Source organism: Artibeus jamaicensis, unplaced genomic scaffold (assembly GCF_021234435.1).
Source record: "Artibeus jamaicensis isolate MK-2021 breed Jamaican fruit bat unplaced genomic scaffold, CSHL_Jam_final contig_477, whole genome shotgun sequence".
Classification (NCBI taxonomy): domain Eukaryota; kingdom Metazoa; phylum Chordata; class Mammalia; order Chiroptera; family Phyllostomidae; genus Artibeus; species Artibeus jamaicensis.
In genome coordinates this window covers 3,726,235-3,745,114 of record NW_026521854.1, presented here as the reverse complement: position 1 = coordinate 3,745,114, position 18,880 = coordinate 3,726,235, and the positions used below count along the sequence as shown (strand labels likewise).

General features: G+C 54.5%; 1 protein-coding gene across 3 annotated transcripts; it reads right to left on the bottom strand.

Annotated features, from left to right (window-relative positions):
• Positions 1-7,489: 7,489 nt before the first annotated feature.
• On the bottom strand, positions 7,490-12,109 carry EGR3 (early growth response 3). 3 transcript variants are annotated; one of them, XM_037152832.2, is made up of 3 exons: positions 11,541-11,624; positions 11,087-11,139; positions 7,490-10,253 (listed from the first exon to the last, which is right to left on the bottom strand). In XM_037152832.2, the coding sequence occupies exons 2-3, from the start codon at positions 11,124-11,126 to the stop codon at positions 9,244-9,246; spliced, it is 1,050 nt and encodes a 349-aa protein (XP_037008727.2). In that variant the 5' UTR covers positions 11,127-11,139; positions 11,541-11,624; the 3' UTR covers positions 7,490-9,243. The 3 variants fall into 3 exon arrangements, with proteins under 3 accessions (XP_037008727.2, XP_037008726.2, XP_037008728.2); XM_037152831.2 differs by lacking the exon at positions 11,087-11,139 and having other exon boundaries at positions 11,541-12,109; XM_037152833.2 differs by lacking the exons at positions 11,087-11,139; positions 11,541-11,624 and adding an exon at positions 10,517-10,862.
• Positions 12,110-18,880: the final 6,771 nt, after the last annotated feature.

Here is an 18,880-nt window from a genome sequence, read left to right as displayed (position 1 = left end):
GGAAGATCTTCGAGAACAGGGGCTGTGTCCTGTTTACATTCCTCTTTGTACTGCCTGCCCCACCTCACGGGGTGGGCACTGCTGTAATACAGTTTTGCTAAATCAGTGGATGAATGAATGAGATGCGAAGCAGCTCTGGAGGACGCCAAGTTGCCAGGGAAAGGCAGATATGTGGTGGGTGCTTCTGAAAAGACATGATGTAAAAGACCAAAAAAGGTGGGGGGCGGGGAGGAGGAAACTTCTTCCCCAGAATGAAACTGCTTAGATAAGTCTATAGAAATGATGCTACAACACTAAGATTTGCAACTGTCCAGGGAATTGAAGCTTGTGGCAAGGAGTGTCATGGACCAATGACATGGCTTTTAGGAATGTCCCATCCTGCATGTTCCAGGGCTGGCAGGGGGAGGTGAGAATATGACCATGTTGGAGAAACCTGGCCGTCCATCAGCCCTTTGCCGAGGCAGGAAACGTGGCCAACCCAGCCCCAGACTGGAGGGAGCTGGCTTTGCGGGAGCGGTTTCTGAGAGATGAGGCCAAGGGAGATTCCCACTTTGAGGCTGGGCAGCAGGAAGAGTCATCATCCATCTTATTAAGGAACTTGGCACCCAGGCAAATGTCAACAGGAAGAGAAAGGGTTCTCAGGCTGTGGTTCTCAAAGGAGGCAGTTGTGTCTCTCCTCAGCCAGGCTGGAGTCTAGGAACCATTGGGGGCCTCTGGGAGGCCATAAAAGAACGGTTAAGAAGACTGCATCAGGTGAATGAGGAAGTCAAGCAGAGGCAGGGGACAGAGCTTTGAAGGCTCACAGGAGAGGCAGCTTGGGCAGGGGGACAGGGCACCTGGCTTACGGCCTGGCAGCCCTGATCCAGGCTGTGGCTCTCCCCAGGGGTCAGGGACCTCTCCTATCAGACTTTTGGGTTGGTCTGCTTCCTCCAGGATCCGGTCCTGCCTGCCTCTGACCTGTTCCTGTGGCTGACCCCCTTGCTCACCTCTTTCCAGCCACTCTGGCTCCATGTGATTCCTTGAACAATTCAAGAACACTATCACTGGGACCTCAACACTCGCCGTCCCCTCTGCCAGGAGCACTCTTGGCCAGATGTCCTCATGGCCCTCCCCATCACTTCCTGTGTCTGTGCGCAAAGAAAGGCCCCTTCCCCGTGAGGCTGTCCTGGATCACCCTACGAATGACTGTAATGACCACCCCATCCTCCCAGTCTCCCTCTGCTGTGATTTTCTCCATAACACAGATCACAGACTCACATAATCTTTTTTAAAAATCTGTTTCTGCCCTGGAGAGAAGTTTTGAGAACAGAGCAATTTTTTTGTTCACTGCTATATCCTCAGTGCCTAGGAGAATATGTTGCGTATAGCCGCCCCTCAGCAAATGTTTATTGAATAAATAAGGGGATCAGCATATTTCCATGGGACACTTCAGTCTGGATCTGAAATCCTGGCTCTGCCCTTACTGGGTGTGTGATCTCGGACGAGTCAAGGAACCTTTGGAGGTTTTGCCTGAAAAGAAGTGCTAAATGGCCTCTTAAGCCGTATCTACAAATCTAAGGGAACTCGACAAATCTAAGGGAACCCACCCCAGGGGGTAGGATGAGGTCAGGACTCTCATATCCATGAATCTCTCCCAGAACATCACTTCCATTAAAGCCCTGGATGGTTCTGCTGCTCCCAGACGAGGGTTGGGCAGGGGCAGCACCACCTGGCCTGAGGCTGGAAGCTCAGAACTGGCCGGAAAGCTGAGGTCAAGGAATGATGACTAATAATAAGCCTCAGATTCAGGGAGAGGGATGGACGGGCAAGAACTGGGGCTGCTGCGTTTTATTTAAATCCCTGATAAGGATCAGGAAGCAGGCAACAGCCCAATGACACATTAATTAACTTTGCAGATGATACTGGATCAGGAAGGTGTTACATCCACCCATCTAAGTGGAGAGACAAAAGGACCTGGGCAGGGGTCGGGAATCAGGCCAGGAAACACCAATAATAACAGCAGCTGTGGCCAAGAGGGGTAGATGGGGAGGTGGTCTGGAGGATCTCTACCCCGGGACCCAGATGTGCGATGGATGGCCGGAGCTGGGAGTGGAGGTGAGGACTCAGGTGCCTCTGGCTGTGTCTGAATCAGTGTACTGATCCCTGGAGGAGACAGAGCCCTCTTTCTCACATCTGTGTTTGGAGGTTGGGGAAAGGTGACAGGGACCAGGGGCAAGGAAGATAACTCACATTTATGGAGCACCTGCAGTGAACCGGGCATCATATCCATGACCTCATCTGAACCCTACAATAGCAATGATAAGACAGGAGGATGCTGAGGCTCGAAGAGACTAAGAAACCTGGTGATAGTTGCACTGCAAGAAAGTGGCAGAGTTGAGGTTCAGATCCAGGGTAGAGATGATGATTTCAGAGCTGGTTAAGGGTCCCAAGGGAACAGCAGCAGTGTTGCTGGGTTATCAAACTGCCTCTCAATGTCCAGGACAGAGACCAAAGTAACAAGTGGCCCAAAGGAGGCTTTTCTCAGTACCCTGGGGCCACACAGGCACGGAAAGTTTTCCACTTTTCTGCTCCCATGGCCTGAACTTCCTAAGCAGCAGGGAGAAGGGAACGAGGAGGAGTGGAAGGTACCTGGACAACATGGAGAGGTGAAATGCTGAGTACAAAGGGCCAGAGCTCTTGCATCCTGTCTTTGAGGCGAAGACAAAGGGCCTAGGGCCCAGATCTCTTTTGGTCACTAATCTCTCTCGCTTTGCTGGAGACAGAGACCTGATGCATTCTGGGTGGGAGTCACTCCCTGGGACAAGCCACCCCAGAGAACACAAGTCCGTGGACAAGGGTAATTTCCCTTGTGGAAGGCTGGGATGTCCCTAGCCTCAGGGGCGGCAGACTTCTCTTTTCTTCTCTCGAGCCAAGAGGCAGAAGCATTACTGAGACCATAACTAGGAACTCACTGGGTAACCCAAGAAGGAACCCAACTCTGCTGTCGGCTGGGTCAGAGAAGAGCAGTCTGTTTCCGGTGGGTCTTGATGCCTCCATGAAAGGTAAAGATGGCTGAAGGCCCAGGGCAGGGTTCCCAGGGAAAGCCAGCCTGTGATTACATCCATGGACAATGAGTAGGGCCCCGTGGACACCGTTAGGACAATGATAGAGTTAGATGATTGGGAATCTTGGCCATGAGAGAATGTGCTGGGGGCAGTGAGCTCCCTGGAGACATTAAAGAAACCGTATGATGGTCAAACTCCTGTCCAACCTAGAAGTTAGAACATTTTTGTTGAGTAGCCCCCACCATCTAGAACCTCGTATTCTCTGATTCTCCTTGTTTGCGGCTTTGTGGTCATGTTCTGTTTGCATTTGCTCCTCAGTAACATTGCTCAGAAGCCTTTCTTCCAGCCATCTGCATGTTTGCCCGAAGGGAAGAAACAGCATTTTTACAGGGAGATTGGGGCAGAGGAACACTGTTCCCCTGCCGGCCAGCAGGGGTGGGGGCAAGGTCATCCCAAGTCCAGATCCCAGACCAAGCAGCATGATGAGGTTGGGGAATGAAGATCTCAGACTAAAAGCATCTGGACCTGGCCCCTTCCTGCTTGGGTATGGCAGTGTCAAAGACTTTAGTGCAAGTCAGGGAAATCCCCATCACACCTCTGTTATTGAAAATAAGCAGCCATTGGAAATACTGAAGCTAGGGTAGAGAAGAACCTTGATGCAAAGACAGTGGTGAAGTTTTGAGAGCTGAGATGCTGGGAGAAGCTGGCAAGGCCGGGCCTGTGCCTGGCCTCTGTGGGTGGTGATGGGGAGTGAGTATGTCCTTAGGGCTGTCCCAGGGACTGGTGTGGCTGAGGGGCTCTGACATTCCCTGGGGTCTTTCCTCTCCCTCTGGAGACCTCATTCCTTTCTGCACAAAGACTAGGTTTTCTAGAAAGAACCACTTGCAACAAACTTAGGATTACCACCTATTCTTAAAACCCCACAGTACCTTTTAGAAAGTCATTTTCTCCTAGTTGTTAAGATTCAGCCAGTATGATTTCTAGTCTTTGGGACACACAGAGGCCTCCTATTTCCCTAGGTTTATTATTCCAGGGCACCAGGGGAGCCAAGCAAGGCCAGGAAAAGGCAACTCACAACCCCCGCGTCTATAGCAGGCAAATGCTGGACTAGCAAATGGGGAGCAGTAGTGGCTGACAATAAGCTACTGCCTCCACTCACCAGAATCCACCTTGCTCTTCCTTTTTATATGCTTGTGAATAATGAACACACGCTTAAACACACTCATCACTACTGCCACCACCACCATATACAAATATATGCCACCCCCTGCCTCAGTTCTCTCAAAGCATCGCCCCATTTGCACCTGACCCCAGTTCGCCAAGTAGTTTTCCGTCATTACCTTCAGTGTGCCACTCCCCAGGTGTGTGTGTGTGTTGGGGGATAAACTTTTGTCCATCCCCAAACACCTTAGGAGTTGCTTGGAAAGAGTGAGGCCTCTTCCTCTTTTGTGTATTTAGGCCTGATTTTGCCCCTGAGCCCGTTCTTCGCAAAGCCTACACAGCATCCTTCTCGTGATGGCCCCAGCCAGGCCTTTCTTCCACTGTCTCCACACTTCATCCCCAAGTTTCAGGGTCGAGTTTCCTCTCCTCATATTTACAAACCTGGGCAGGTTGGGTTGCCGGTGTGATGCTATCAGAGACAGCCTTATCTAGCTACAAAGTGTGAATCAGAGATTACACCACACAGGGCTGGTGCCAGCTAGGCGGGCTGCCATATTGCCAAGTAACCCAGTGGTTGAACCGGGTTGGGTTGAGTAATATGCACCAATGGGAAATGAGTTTATTAATCATGCGGCATAGCACACTGTTGACGAAAGTGCAACTCTGAAGGCCTAGTTTGACTGGAGAAGGTGCAGGTGGGGCTGGATGCTAACTAAGAAGACACCCAGTGACGCTATCTTCCTCTGAAAATAGTCACTTGAAAAACACATAGAAATCTGGAGGGAACCATCTAGTTTAGCAAAGAGATGGAGTATATATGCTCAATCATCAGGGCTTTTTAGCCATCTTGGATTCCTTTCGTTTAAAAAAAAAAATGGTTGCTTCCTCACGGCTGTACATAAAGTTGTAGTTTGGAATTTTTCAAGTTTTGTGAGGTGAGAGAAGGGAATTCAAGATGGCAGCCAGTGACCTAGAATTGCGTGGGTGAGAAACTTTTAGATTCCATACTGCATTCTCTTTATTGATCTCTTACTTCAAAAACATTCTTTTCTAAAGCCACAGCCCACCTCCTCCACCCAAGTCTGCCCTCAGCTGCTTGGTGACTACAGCCAACCAGACACACCACCCACATTCTCCACTGTGATGGGCCTGCACTGGGGCAGCGAGCGCAGTTTCCAAGCAGGAAGGATATACACTTCTGTCGTCGTAGGGCTGGCCTGGTTGGAACCTCGGGCCCAGAGACACTGTCTCCCCAGTCATGTGCGGGGCTCCATTTACATAGCTCAGTATTGTACACTGAGCCCCAAAACTTTGCTGTGGCAGATAATACCCGGAAATGCATGAGAGAGAAGCAGGGAAATGTTTTAGAGGGGAGGCTGGGGGAAAGGGAGAGGGACAGAGCTCGCTTGTCCAAAGCTTGCTCTGGGACAAGCCTCATGGGGATAAAGGATGGTAAAGACTACAGGAACTCAGGTGAGGGGACAGGATGGAAATGTGGACCCAGGAAGGACATGGAAGGCACGTATCTCTTCCAGAGGAAGTTCTATGGCTGGCAAGTAAACTCAGTTAAGAACAGGGAAGGTTCTGGGGAAGAAAAGCTCAGAGGGGAAGCACTACTTTCACGAGAGGCACGAGGGGTTAATGCAGTAAACGCATTCCCTGCCTGTTCTCCAAACCTGGATGCTCTTTCTTATCTCAAAGCATCATATCCCTGGGTAGCTCATAAACACAGGTTTCAGCCAGGACCACCTTTCCCAGGCGGCTACACATACTGAGGCCTGGAAAATCCTGTCCAAGTGGGATGGAAGTTATAGACCTGTAAACCTGATCTCCCCCAATTACCTGACCACAAAAGAGCTTCCAATCTCCCTGGTCATCTTGCCAACCCTGAAGAACCCCTCTCAAGTCTCCACCTGTTTTTCAAGCTTCAAAGCTTTAGCAAGACACCCGTCACAGAGGTCCCATTCTGGTGCTCCCTGTGACTGTCAGAGAGTAGTCATAAATCAGGAAAACTCCTTATTTCTACCCGGAAACGCCCACTGGAAACCACAGAGAAGGGTTCTAGAAGGTTCCCGCCACTAGCCTCGAATCCCATGAGCTCGTCTAATTCACTCATGTAATCTCTCCAGCAGTTTAAAGTCCCTAGGAGGGTGGAGGATAGTTCTATTCTCTCGGAGCCACAGCGAACCCTGGACAGTGGCACCACCAGAGCCACACAGAGTTCTGACCAACTCCCAGTAACACGGGATCCCACACTTCCACGCGCACAGTTTTCAGAGCAAGAACGGCAAAGCAGGCAGGAGAACCTATCACACCAACAACCAGCCAAAAACAAAATGAGACAAAGAACAGGCCAAACCAAAACTTTATGCTATGAAAACAAGAAATAAGGAGATTTATAGGCCGGCTGATTGTCAGCAAACACAATATATTTACTGTATTAGCATTTGCTCACAGTGCAAATGGTACAACATTACACCATTTCAATATTTCGGTTTTTAAAAATGCTGTTTTCATTAACTATATTATATTGGCATAACAATGTGACGAAGGAGCAGATGAAATGTTGGTGAAGAATTTCACCTTTTCACAATATCAAGCATATTTTTTAACCTTAGTATAAGGTACTATAAATCCAAGAAATAAAAACATCCACAAAATATATTACATCTGGTTTGTCTTTTTCTAAGTACTCAACTTTATACAAAAGTCTTTCAAAAAATATCATTCCCCATAGGTTTTCCTGTTTAAAACCTGATTTTTTTCTCTCAGTTCACATAAGTTAGAGTGCATTTTCTTTTGTTGTTTTTTTAAAACATGCAGACATATAAAAAATCTGGATAGCACAACGTTTTGGCAACAAAGTTATTTTTCTCTTAGTTTAGCTTAAATGTCTGAGAACAGTTGAATTAAAACAAAGGGAAACTCAAAGTTGTCATGCAGCGACATGCACGAGCTAGAAGGAGCAGGGAAAAATATTAAAGGATATCTGATTCCTCCTTCCAGCTTTGAAGTGACCAAAATTTTTGTTTTTAATAATCATCACATTATAAAAAGTATTCAGCAAAATACTGTCTCTGCAAAGAAAGATTTTACCTCTCAGCTGAAAAAATATGAGCCCTCCTGGCAAACTTTGTCCTCCTCTCTCCTACCAAAAGTCCAAGTGCCTGGAAATCCACAACCCCTGCTCTTTGATTTTTCCCTTTCACTAGACTCCTTTTAGTATTATTTATCTGCCACCCTAAAAAAAAAAACAAACAAAAAACAGTGCTTTTTTTTTCTTAAAAAAAAAATAAAGGTGAGTAATGCATAAAGTGACTTTAAAAACAGACATTCTGTAAACTCCAGACCTTTGTTCCTCCTCTCTGGGCAGCTCACTGGCCACAGGAGAAATAGTGCGAACAGGGAACAGTACATTCAGCCAGGCCTGCGCTGGGAGCTGTGTCACAGGGCAGCCTTCCCTACCGCTCCGCTCCTCCGAGTCGCCCCTGGGTGGAGCCGGGCTGGGGGCAGGGGTGCCTGAGAGGAGGTGAGGTAGGGCGGGGAGAAGGTGAGAGGGGGGCATGGAAAAGATACGCCTCGTTAATCAACATGGGTAAACGCAAAAATCCCCATGTCTCAGGGGGAGAACTTGGACAGAGATGTGTATGCATGGATATGTATGTGTATATACATACACAACATAGATATATGCACGCATCTATACTCGCACACACACACATATATAGATATAATTTCATCAGTTAAATTTTTCATAAAAAATAAACCATTTTATTCCAGTGCACTGCACTGGACGGCCAGGTACCTTAGAAATTGTATTTTGCTAGGAATACATATCATGTGTATTTCATATATGTATATATATGTGTGTACACACACACACACCACATACATAGATTTGAAGTCTATCTGTTGGTGACTAAGGGCAAAACAGGAGCTTGCTTCCCCACCAAGGTGGGGAGAAGACGTGGGGATGTGAGTGGGAGAGGACCCCAAGGTGGTGGAGTGGGGTGGCCGGTTGAGGCCTGCCTTTCCGGGAAAAAATTTTGAACAAGATGGGAGAAGGCTTAGCGGGGAGAAGGGGGAAAGGGCGGGGGAAGGGCAGAGGGCAAACTCAGAACATAGATTTTTTAAAAGTGGGGCTGAGGAAATAATTTTTAAAAAGACAGGTTCAGGGATAGCTGCTTCTCCCCGCAAATCAAACTGCTCTGAGGCCTAACAGGGAAGTGCTCGGAAAAGGTGAGGTTCCGAGGGAGGGACCAAATTTTAAGAGGCAGTAGCGGCGCCGCGGCAGTGGCATCCGAGGCATTTCTGTGAGAAACATTATTTCCGAGCAGATGGAAGACCCGTCTCATCTGGCCACGTGCAGGCCCCCAGCCTGGGACAGTCCCCAAGGGCCTGGAGACCCGATGTAGGGAAGAGTTGGGGTGGACACAGCCCAGTTCAGCTCAAGAGTCTGACACACAGGCGTGCGCGCGCGCGCACACACACACACACACACACGCACGCGCGCATACACTCACGCGAGCACGCACACTCGCGCGCATCCCCGCACGCAGGCGCGCGTGCGTGCGGCAGGCAGCAAGCTCTGCGCTTTGGAGCGCTGCTTACCCTCTCCCCCGTCTCCAATCTTCCTTCGAGGGAGAACCGAAGGAGACCTGGGGGGACCCGTGAGGTGCTTAGGTCAGAAGAGGCTTAGGCGGGCCCCGCCTTCAGTCCCCCGCAGGTCCTTGGAGCGACCCAGAGGCCCCTGGATCAAGACGATCCGAACTGAACAAAGCGGGCTAGACGCCACCTTTCCACCTCCCACGCCTTGGCAAAAGGGGTGGGGGGACAAGGCGCCTCCTGCCCTGGCCCCCGACTGTTGGCCAGTGTGAAAGGGTGGAAACGGGGGACTTCGAAGGGGGACAAGGGACCTTACGTCCATGGAGAGGCCAGGGTGCCACCCCTGCACCTCCGTGGCTAGCTTTCCCGCTGCTTTCAGGTTAGCAGCAGGGAGACACTGGAGGGGAAAAGTGGAAATCTGGGGCCCCGAGCCTCAGGCACAGGTGGTGACCACAGGGGCCAGGGACACTGGGGGCGCTGAGGACGTGGAAGGCGCACCCCCCTTCTCCGCCTTCTTCTCCTTTTGCTTGAGGTGGATCTTGGCATGGCGCTTGCGCTCGTCGCTGCGCGCAAACTTGCGCCCGCAGAACTCACAGGCAAAGGGCTTCTCTCCCGTATGCGTGCGGATGTGAGTGGTAAGGTGGTCGCTGCGGCTGAAGCTCCGCATGCAGATCCGACACTGGAAGGGCTTGTGGCCAGTGTGGATGCGCAGGTGCCGGGTTAGCTCGTCCGAGCGGCTGAAGCGGCGATCGCAGCCCTCCGCTGGGCACGCGTGGGGCCTCTCGTGGAGCGGGGTCTTGCTGGGTCGGTTGGGGTACTTGCGGGGCCGGATGGGCTTGAGCGTGAGAGGCGGCTGGGGCAGGCTGCTGAAGCCTGGGTGGATTTGCTTGTCTTTGAAGGCCTTGATCGTCTCCAGGGGAGTAATAGGGGGTGGGTTGACTCGGATGGGGTCCATGCCCTGGAAGGGCTTGTGCTCCGGAATAGAGCCCATGTCATTGGGGTGGTGGTATATGTTGTAGTCAGGAATCATGGGGAAGAGATTGCTGTCCAAGGCCGGCTTGGCCGATTGATAATCCTGGGGGGAATAGGCGAGCCCGGGGTTGCCCTGGGGGTCATGGAAAGACACAGGCTCCGAGTAGAGATCACTGCAGTTAGAATAGGGCGGCAGCGCCGGATACATGGCCTCCACGTCGCCCTGCGGTGGCTGCACCATGCTGGCAGTAGAGGTCTGCGTGCTGAGTGCCCCTGAGGCCGGGGGCACCCCCAAGATGCCAGCGCTCATGAGGCTAATGATGTTGTCCTGGCACCAGTTGGAAGGGGAGTCGAAGGCGAACTTTCCCAAGTAGGTCACGGTCTTGTTGCCAGGGGCTGGCTGGAAGGAGCCGGAATAAGAGAGTTCTGGGTTGGGCTTCTCGTTGGTCAGGCCGATGTCCATCACATTCTCTGCGGAGAGCGGGGGAGAGAGGGGAGGGATGAGTGAAGCCAAGCCGGCTCCAGGGCCCGGGCGCCCAGGTCCTTGCCCAGGTGTGGAGGGTGCGGCCGGGTGGAGTGCGAAGCGCATGGGGTAAAAGGAAAGCTGCGCCCGGCGCAAAGCGGGCGGTGCCGCGCTCCCGGGCGCAACCTGGATACAGCAAAATACTACGGATCGGGGTGTGGAGTGGCTGCTGCACACACACCGCACACGCCGCGCACACACACTCACGTACCACACACACGCGCGCACGCGCGCGCGCGCGCGAAGCATTGTTGTTTCCGAGGTAGGGCGGGCAGGTAGCTGCAGCTACAGGTAGTTTCAGACCCGGAGCGCGCCGGGCTCTCGCTCTCTAGTGCACACAACTCGGCCTCTTCACCCTACCCCTGTCCGCACCCGGACGCCGCTCCTTTCCTGCCTCGACGAAGCCCTCCTGGCGCGTTGGGCCCGGGTCGATGACCCCGGGAGCTCTGACGCTTTGTCCTCCGCGCGTAGAGGGGTACTGCCCAAAAGGGGAGCTCGCCCGCCACCTCGCCCACCCCCCCACCCGGCCCAGCCTCCTCCGGGCCTGAAGCAGCTTTCGACTCTTGCTGGAGGGAGAAAGCCCAGCCCCTAGCGAGGGTGGAGGGCGGCGGAAAACCGGCTCGTGTCTCCACGCCCGGAGTGGCCGCTCATCCCAAGCTCTTCCCCCCCAGGGATCGCCCCCCGGGGCAGACCCCGCTCGGGGTGAACCGCCTCCCTTTCCCCATCGTCCCCACACCCCCACGGGTTTGCTGAACGCCCCGGAAAGGTAGCGTCGCAGTACCTCTCCCACCGCGGGGACTCCACGCCGCACACGGCTCCATCCCGGGTGGGGGGCTGAGGGAGTAAGAGGGAGAGCGCGGGTGAAAGGGACGCTCGGCTCCTCCCGGGAAAGGGGGCGACGGCACCACGCCTTGCGCGCAGCCTGGCGATCGCGCCCCCTGAGTGGATGGAGAACCCCGGAGCACGGCCGCTCGCACCTACCTTCCTCCAGTCGGCGGCTGCCCCCACCCGGGAGAACAGAAGCCTCTACCGTGGCGTCGCCAACCGAGCCTTCCCGATCGGGGAGGGCGGGGGGAGTGGGTGGGAAAAGCAACTCGCCCCCCGGAAAATTCTCAGCGCCCCCCCATCTTATCCATCCATCCATCCATCCATCCATCCATCCATCGCTAGTTGATTCCCTCCTGTTCCTCTCCCTTTCCTTCCTCTCCACCTCGCCGCCTCCCCGCCGCCCTTACCTGTAGCCATCTGATTGTAATGGGCTACGGAATCGCTGCTGCCGGAGAAGAGGTTGAGCGCGCTGGGGATCTCCTCGGGGTACAGATTGTCAGGCAGTTGGTTTAGCAAACTGCTCATGGTCACCGGCAGCTTCTCGGCGAGTTTGCCGGTCATAGCACTCCGGAGCTGCCGCCACCGCCGCCGCCGCCGCTCGCTCCTAACGCAGCTTCCAGGCCAGCGGCATCCGAGAGGCGATCCGTGGTGCAGGGGAAAAGCATGCGAGAGGGAAAGTTCGGGGGGAGGGGGGAGGGAAGAGGGGAAGGGGTGGGCCAGGGGAGGGGATCTTCTCTTTTTGGGGGGTGGGTGGGAGAGAGGGCAAAGGGGGGTAATCTTCTCGGGTGCCGGGATGGTGCCGTAGGAGGCTGGGTTTTGGGTGGGGGGCGTGTGCAGGGGGTGGGCTGGGGGCTGGGTGGGGGGTCTCGGCGGAGGGGGTCGGACGCGGTCTCAGTATTAATCTTACAAACAGACGCGCGCCGGCGGCCCCCCCACCCCCCGATCCGCCGCCGCCGCCGCCGCCACTGCCGCCGCACTGCCGCCGCACTGCCGCCGCCGCCGCCGCCGCTGCTACCTCCACCACCAGCCCCGCTGCTTCCTAGCAAGCTCACTGCTGCCCAAAAGCTCCCAGCCAGGGAACTCCACCAGCCTATTTATCTGAGCCCCGGGAAAGCTCCGTGACGTAGCTGCCCATATATGGACAGACAAAGCCCAGCGAAGGGGCGCGACGTCACAATGGAAGCTCCTCACAATGGAACATTAGAAAGCAGGAAGCGGGCCGCAGCCAGCGAGCGGAGTCCGCGCCGCTCGCGGGTCTTGAAAAAAGAGAGAAAGAGAAACAGAAGAGAAGAAACAAGCGCAATTGGAGAGGAGAGAGGAAACGGGGATGTAACCGAATGCAGAGCGTAGAGCACGTTGCGCGCGTTCAAAAAGCCCTCGCCGTCTGTGTTTATTCTGGGTCTGTACCGGGAGGACGCGCCGGGACGCGCGGGGGAGGGGCGCGAGAGCCGGGGGGGGGGGGGGGGGGGGCTCGTTTGCTGGTGGTCTCCAGCACCCCTCGCAGGAATACAGAGAAATGAAAACCATGGGCGACGTCCCTTTGCAGCCCCGGGACTTCTGGGGACCCCGGGGCGACCGCCCTGCTCGCTCCCAGGGCCCTGGCGCAGCGGGCGGGAGCGCGAGCGCGTCCCTCCGAGCGGTCGTCCCGCGCGTCAGGGATGCCTGGTCTCACATCCCGAGAACTTCTGCACCTCCCTCTCTGCGATTAGCCGCCCACACCCCTTGCCTCTCCTTCAGTCCCTGACCCTGCGCTGACTCCCGGCTGAACGCTGGGGCTGGGAAGAGCCGTAGCTGCAAAGAGGTTGTGTGGGAGGCGAGTACCCCGCACAACTGGGGGTCGAGGGTGTGCGGTTTTGGTGGTGAAGAAAAAGTGAAGTTGAGCGGAGAGGAAGCACGTGCACCAAATCCTGAGTAAATTCCGTCACGGTTCCTAAGCACCCCCTTTGGCCACGGGATGGCAGGAGGGCCCAACAGGCCCAGGCGCAGCCGCTGTCTATTGCTGCTTGGGAAAGGCCCGCCACTGAGTTGCAGCAGGATCACGCGGAACTCACAGTCTGACACTAAGGCAGCCTCTCCTAGTCTCTACCCTTCCCATCGCCTTCTACATGGCTGTCCCTGGAGCCCTGCACTCAAGGGCCGCCTGTTTGCCAACCCGGAGTGCTGTCACCTCCCATAGCGGCAGCAGATTCCGGAGGTGGCCGATATGTTCCCCGAGGCCTGCTCCCGGGGCGCGCGCGGCCAGGCCCGGGAGAAGGGTAGGAGAGGAAGGGAACGTAGAGGAGCGACCCCGAATCACACCGGCTTGGTGTGGGAGGATTCCCTCCTCGGTGGCCGCGTGGGCGAGGTGAATCCCGCGTCCCCCGCTGGGGAGTCGGGTTGGGGGAACATGCATTTCTCAGGGGGAGTGGGAGTGTTGACAAAGAGCAAGAGAGGATCCCCGGGCCTCGCACTGTGGGAGGGCCACGCGGGCCGGGGACGCGTGGGAGGAACTCCCGAGCTGCACATAGCGGTGGAGGTGGATGACAACCTCGCTCTCCTCCCCTCCGTTTCACTCGGTGGAGAACGGGGTGGGAGGGGCCGGTCTCTCCCGATCTTCTCCGGTTCTTAGGAAAGGAGGGATTCCCGCCGCCCTCGAGCCCCTTCTCCCCCGCCCCTGCCGCCAGGTTTCCCACACCTAAACCCGGGAGGCACTGCGCCCCCGGGCTCTCCTCCGCCTGCGCGGCGCGGGGAGCGAGCGCTCTGCAGCGGTCCGGGCTCCGGCCGGAATCAGGGCGTGCAGCGCCTCCCGCCCCCGGCAACCTCCCTTGGGGGGGCGGCGGGGCGGCGGGGCGGCAGGCTAGGAGACGTGGGCGTCAGTGTGAGCCGAGCTGGGCGCGGGAGGGGCTCTGGCGGCTGTTGGGAGGGTCGCCGGGCGGCGAGCCAAGCCGGGAAGAGCCATACAAGGAGCGGATCCGGTGACGCGCCGGCCGCGCCCCTTCTCCTTCTCGATTTGGCTGCAGATTCCGGTACCCGAATTTGCATATTTTGGCAACCAGTGGAAAAGGAAAGAAGAACGGAACCCGCAGCCTTTAAAGGAACCGCACAGGCTGTCGCGTCACCTAGGGAGGCGGTCTGGGGGGCGGGAAATATTAGCCAGCGGCTCCGGCCTCTGGCCGTAGACCAGGTGGTAGGGACGAGGCGGGGGCGGCTCTGACTCGCCAGAACTCTCGTCCCAGTCCTGGTCCCTCTGAGGCGCCTCCAGCTGCGCGTGCACCCGCAGGTGGCGGGGTCTCCGCAGGTTCCTGAGAGCCTGGAGGCGCTGTGAGGTCCGCGGCCTTGGGCGAACCGCAGGCCCCAGTATTGACTGCAGTGCCCACGTTTCCCCGCGAGAGGCACAGCTCGGCCTCTGCGGGTGACAGGAAAAAAGGAAGAGACCTCCAGGCCGCCCAGATCAACTTCGGAAGACCCCACCGTGATACCCCTCCTCCCCATCTGCTGAGACCTCTCTCCAGGAGAGGAAAGTGAGGAGCTGAGAATCGCCAGTTTTGTTCCATTAGAGACCTGTGTTAGGAAAGCAGAGGCAGTGGGAACATTTGGGATCCTTGAGTGTTTCCAGGGCCCCAGAGAAGGTAGGTGGAGGAGTGCAGCCTCTCTAGAGATGGCCCTCGTACCCTTCTAGGTCAGCTGGGCTTGTCACACCCAAGTAGGTCTGGCCGGCTTGCTCCACAGCCTGCTTACATGTTAGTGAAATTGGATAGGAGCTTTTTGGGGGGAGAGGGGGGACACACATGTCTTCCTTCTCCTTCCTACTAGTTCTTGACATAACAGAAGAGTCTTCAATTAAATAAGTATTCCTTGGAACTTCAGTGTGATCTTGGACAAAGCTCTTCCTCAGCCTCAGTTTTCTTGTCTGTAAATTGAGATAATAGTACCCTAGACAGAATTAATTTAGATGATCCCCATACAGTGAACACTTATGCTAGAGCCCAGAAAGCACTCACTAAATGGCAGTCACTACTGTTCAATTGTATTCTCGCCCACCCTGTCATGTGGCAGAAAAGCCCGTTCTGCTTGTGTCTTAGAAATGAGTATAAATGACACAGGGAGTGAAAAGGGCCAAGTGTGGACTTCGGTCCCACATCAGTGTGATCATATAGCAGAAGTATTAATGTTTATTATTTAGGGGAAAAGAAAAGTCTTATTTGTGTGCCAGGTACCTGCTGGTCACTTCGCAAATAGAGAGATGGGTAAGACATGGTCTGCAGTCTGCAGGAGCCCAGGTGAGGACTGAGCCCTCAGTAGCTGTTGGTGGAATGAGGCAGGGTGCACAGAAGTCACTCAGTGGCCCTTTAACTCTCTGGAGCATCCTCCTAGATATTTCTGGAAGGTGGCCAGGGCTCTCAGGGTGGGGTGGGGGATGCTGGTGCCCTTCCTTCCCCCCTCTGCCATGGAATGAGTCATGCTGGGGGAAGCCTGCTGCTGCAAGCATAGGCCCTCAACGGCCTGGCTCCTGTTCAGGTGGCAGCCCACACAGGTGTCCCCTGTCACCCTGATGATGGTGGCAGTTGGAGGCCAGGGTTGCGTGACAGGAGGGGACAACTCTGGGTATGGAATGGGGGTAAGGTATTGGGAGTGGCTGCTTGTAGAATAATAGCATTCTTCCTTTTGATTGTCAAGCCTTGAATGCAGCATAGAAGAAAAGTTTCTCTTCTTCCCTCCCTCCTCCTTCCCTCTCTCCCTCCTGAACAGGGGCTGGGAATGATTGTCTGTTTTATTGGCGGGCTCAGGTGAGATTGCCAAGGGCCTAATTACCTGAACTCCAAGCCCTGGACTTGTTGGAGGGCAAGTAGGCACTGGTTCAGGGTGTCCTCACCCAGGAGATGGTGAAAGGCAGGCCCGACCCCTCTGCAGCCGGGCCAAGTCCGCCCGGCCTCTGGCTGCTCTCCTGACTCCAGCTAACCTCACCAGCTGCACTTACAGGCTCTGTGGCTGCTTGCCACAGAGGGGACAGTGGGTGTGCTGGTCTTGGGGAAAGAATAAAGGAAGGAGGAGAGGTGGCCCTAAACATCTGCTGAAGAAAAAGGCCCAGTTCTTGCTCTGTCTTGCTCCTTAGTTCTGCAGTCACCTTGCCCTCTGAACTTTATGTCCCCCTTTTTTGCTAAAGATGTCCAGACTTTCTCTACTGTCTTAAAAAAAAAATAATAAAACCCCGCCCTGACTGGTGTAGCTCAGTGGATTGAGCCCGGGCCTGTGAAGCAAAGGGTCGCCGGTTCTATTCCCAGTCCGGGCACATGCCTAGGTTGCAGGCCAGGTCCCCAGTAGAGGACACATGAGAGGCAACTGCACACTGATGTTTCTCTCCCACTCTTCCTCCTTCCTTTCTCCTCTCTCTAAAAAATAAATAAGTAAAATATTTTAAAAAAAGAAAACCCCAATGAATTCAGGGGTGTTAGTGAGTTCACACATTGCTCTTCTCATTGCTCTTCTCAGAGGGTATTTGCATTTCAAAAGAAAATGCTTAGAGAGGGTACTATGTAACCCAAAGACATTAAGCCCAATGCTTAGCTCCATGCCTGGAGAACAGTAGGTGCTCATCATTGCTGGTGGAATGAGGTCTCACTGTGGCCTGAGGATATCAGGCCCAATGACAGGAACAGGAGATTCGGACACAGAGTGTCCCCACGGCTCCTCAGATCTCACCAGGCCCTGTGCGTAGAGCCCACCCTGGTGGGATGACTCCGGAATGGCAGTCCTCTCGACGGTCCTCAGTGGCTTTTCATTTTGGGGTGCTCCAGGAGAGGTGGGCCGGTCACGGGTGAGCTCTCCCCAGCCAGACTTCCCTGGTGCTCTAGAGGCAACTACCGTTTGCCTGGTGGTTCCAGCCAGCTCTGAGGCCAGGTGGAATTTGCCTGGAAGCTTGCAGAAGGGACTCAGTGTTGACGGCCAAGATGACTTTGGAGTGTGGGGCTTCCAGCTCTGAGCCGGGGCTCAGCCTCTTTGGGGGGCTGTGGAGGCTTCAGGCTTTCGGAGCTTCTGTACCCACAAAAGATGGGTTGAATAGGGGCCCTGGGGACATACTTTGTTTTCTTCATTCTCTACAACAATCTCTGAGGAAGCTTTTAGGACTGCTCCCTCAACAATTTTTTTTTTTTTTTAATGAAGGATATAAAGTGTTGGGAAGAGTCTGAGTAGTTGGCTGGAGGATACCTGGCCAGGAAGTGGCTGAATTGGCATTTGAACTCAGGGCCTTGTGACTCCAGAGCTACCGCTCTTCATTGTGCTCTTTGTCCCCACGAAGACTGTCAGGGGAAGTAAATGAGATGGCAGATGTGGCCTAGAGGAGGGCTAGGTGTAAAAGCGGTGGAGGCAACGAGTAGAAGAGAGGCTCACTGCAGCACTGCCTCCCTGCACCCCTGGGATGCCGGAAGGGGGGAGGGGGGAGGAGCGCCTACCCAGGGGATGGTAAGGGTAAGAGGGCACCGCACTCAGGGAGGTCGAGGGGAGCCAGGAGGTAGAATGGCCACTGCCACTCTGAGCTCGGGTCTCACTGCCGTAGGTTGTCTCAGGCTATAGGGTACTGTCCCAGCCAATCACCTACTTCCATATTAAACATCAGTTTGTGCCTAAATTCAAACCCACTCATTATAAGCATGTTGAAATAAAATCAGTTTTATTTCTTTTTATAAAAAATATTTTATTTATTTATTTTTAGAGAGAGGGGGAAGGAGGAAGAAAGAGAGGGAGAGAAACATCGATGTGCAAGAGATACATCAGTCAGTTGCCTCTCATATGCCCCTAACTGCCCAGTGGGGACCTAGTCCGCAACCCAGGCGTGTGCTCTGACTGGGAGTCAAACCAGTGACTGTTCAGTCCTCAGGCTGCATTCAGTCCACTGAGCCATACCAGTCTACCAGCCAAACCAGATCTCCAGTTTTTTTTGTTTTTTTTTTAAATCATGCTTCAAGCAATTTTGGGAGAATCTGGTGACTAAAGGGAGAAAGACTTGTTATAAAGTACATTTGCTGGGTGGGGACCCAAGTGGCTCTGGGGACCCCTCCTCAGACACAAGTCCATGGCAGCGAGTGACTGCTAGGGGTGGGGATGAGGATTGTCTAGAGGATGAGGGGTTAAGGCCGGGCTGGGCTGGGGCAGGAAGGGAAGACGGGTCATAAGATGGAAGGTGAGACCTGGAAAAATTAATGGAAAAATATGAGCCCTGATCAGGAGTGTTGGGTTTTGTCATAAGTTATCTGTGTGACTTTGGGCCTTGTGCTTTTGGTTCTGGACCTCTGTCTCTGCAGAAAGGACTCTTGGGGGATGAGGCTTTTTGGAAAGAGGAATTTTGTCATCTGAAATGAACCAGAAAAGTATGAATGTGGGGGGACAGAGGGGCTGCAGTCAGAGGGAGCGAGAGAGAAAAGGAGGGAAAGAGAGGGGAGGAGAGCTATCCGAGCAGGGTTTTCTCATCGCTCTTCCCACTGCCAGCCTCTTGCTGGGGTCGGGATTCACCCTGGCACAGGGGCTGGCTCCACGGGGCTGGTAGGTTCCTCTCCTCCTAACCCTCTGGGAAACCAGACACGGCTGTGGTCTTTAGATCCTTGTCTCTTATCAGCCCCCAGCCTCAGGACCCTTCTCAGCCTCAAACGAGCAGGTCCTTTGCCTGATCCCTTAGGGTGAGAAGTCGGGGGCAGCCTTTTGGGTTCTTCTTTGCAGTTCTATGCAGTCAAAAATGTGGGATCCGGGGAAAAGCAGTTTGGGGGGCCCAGTG

Excerpts from the sequence above, each read along its gene's own strand:
- EGR3 (XM_037152831.2), bottom strand. The coding sequence starts at position 11,694 with ATGACCGGCAAACTCGCCGAGAAGCTGCCGGTGACCATGAGCAGTTTG. Across the intron at positions 10,254-11,540 it reads TTACAATCAGATGGCTACAG|AGAATGTGATGGACATCGGC; the intron begins GTAAGGGCGGCG and ends CGCTCTCCGCAG.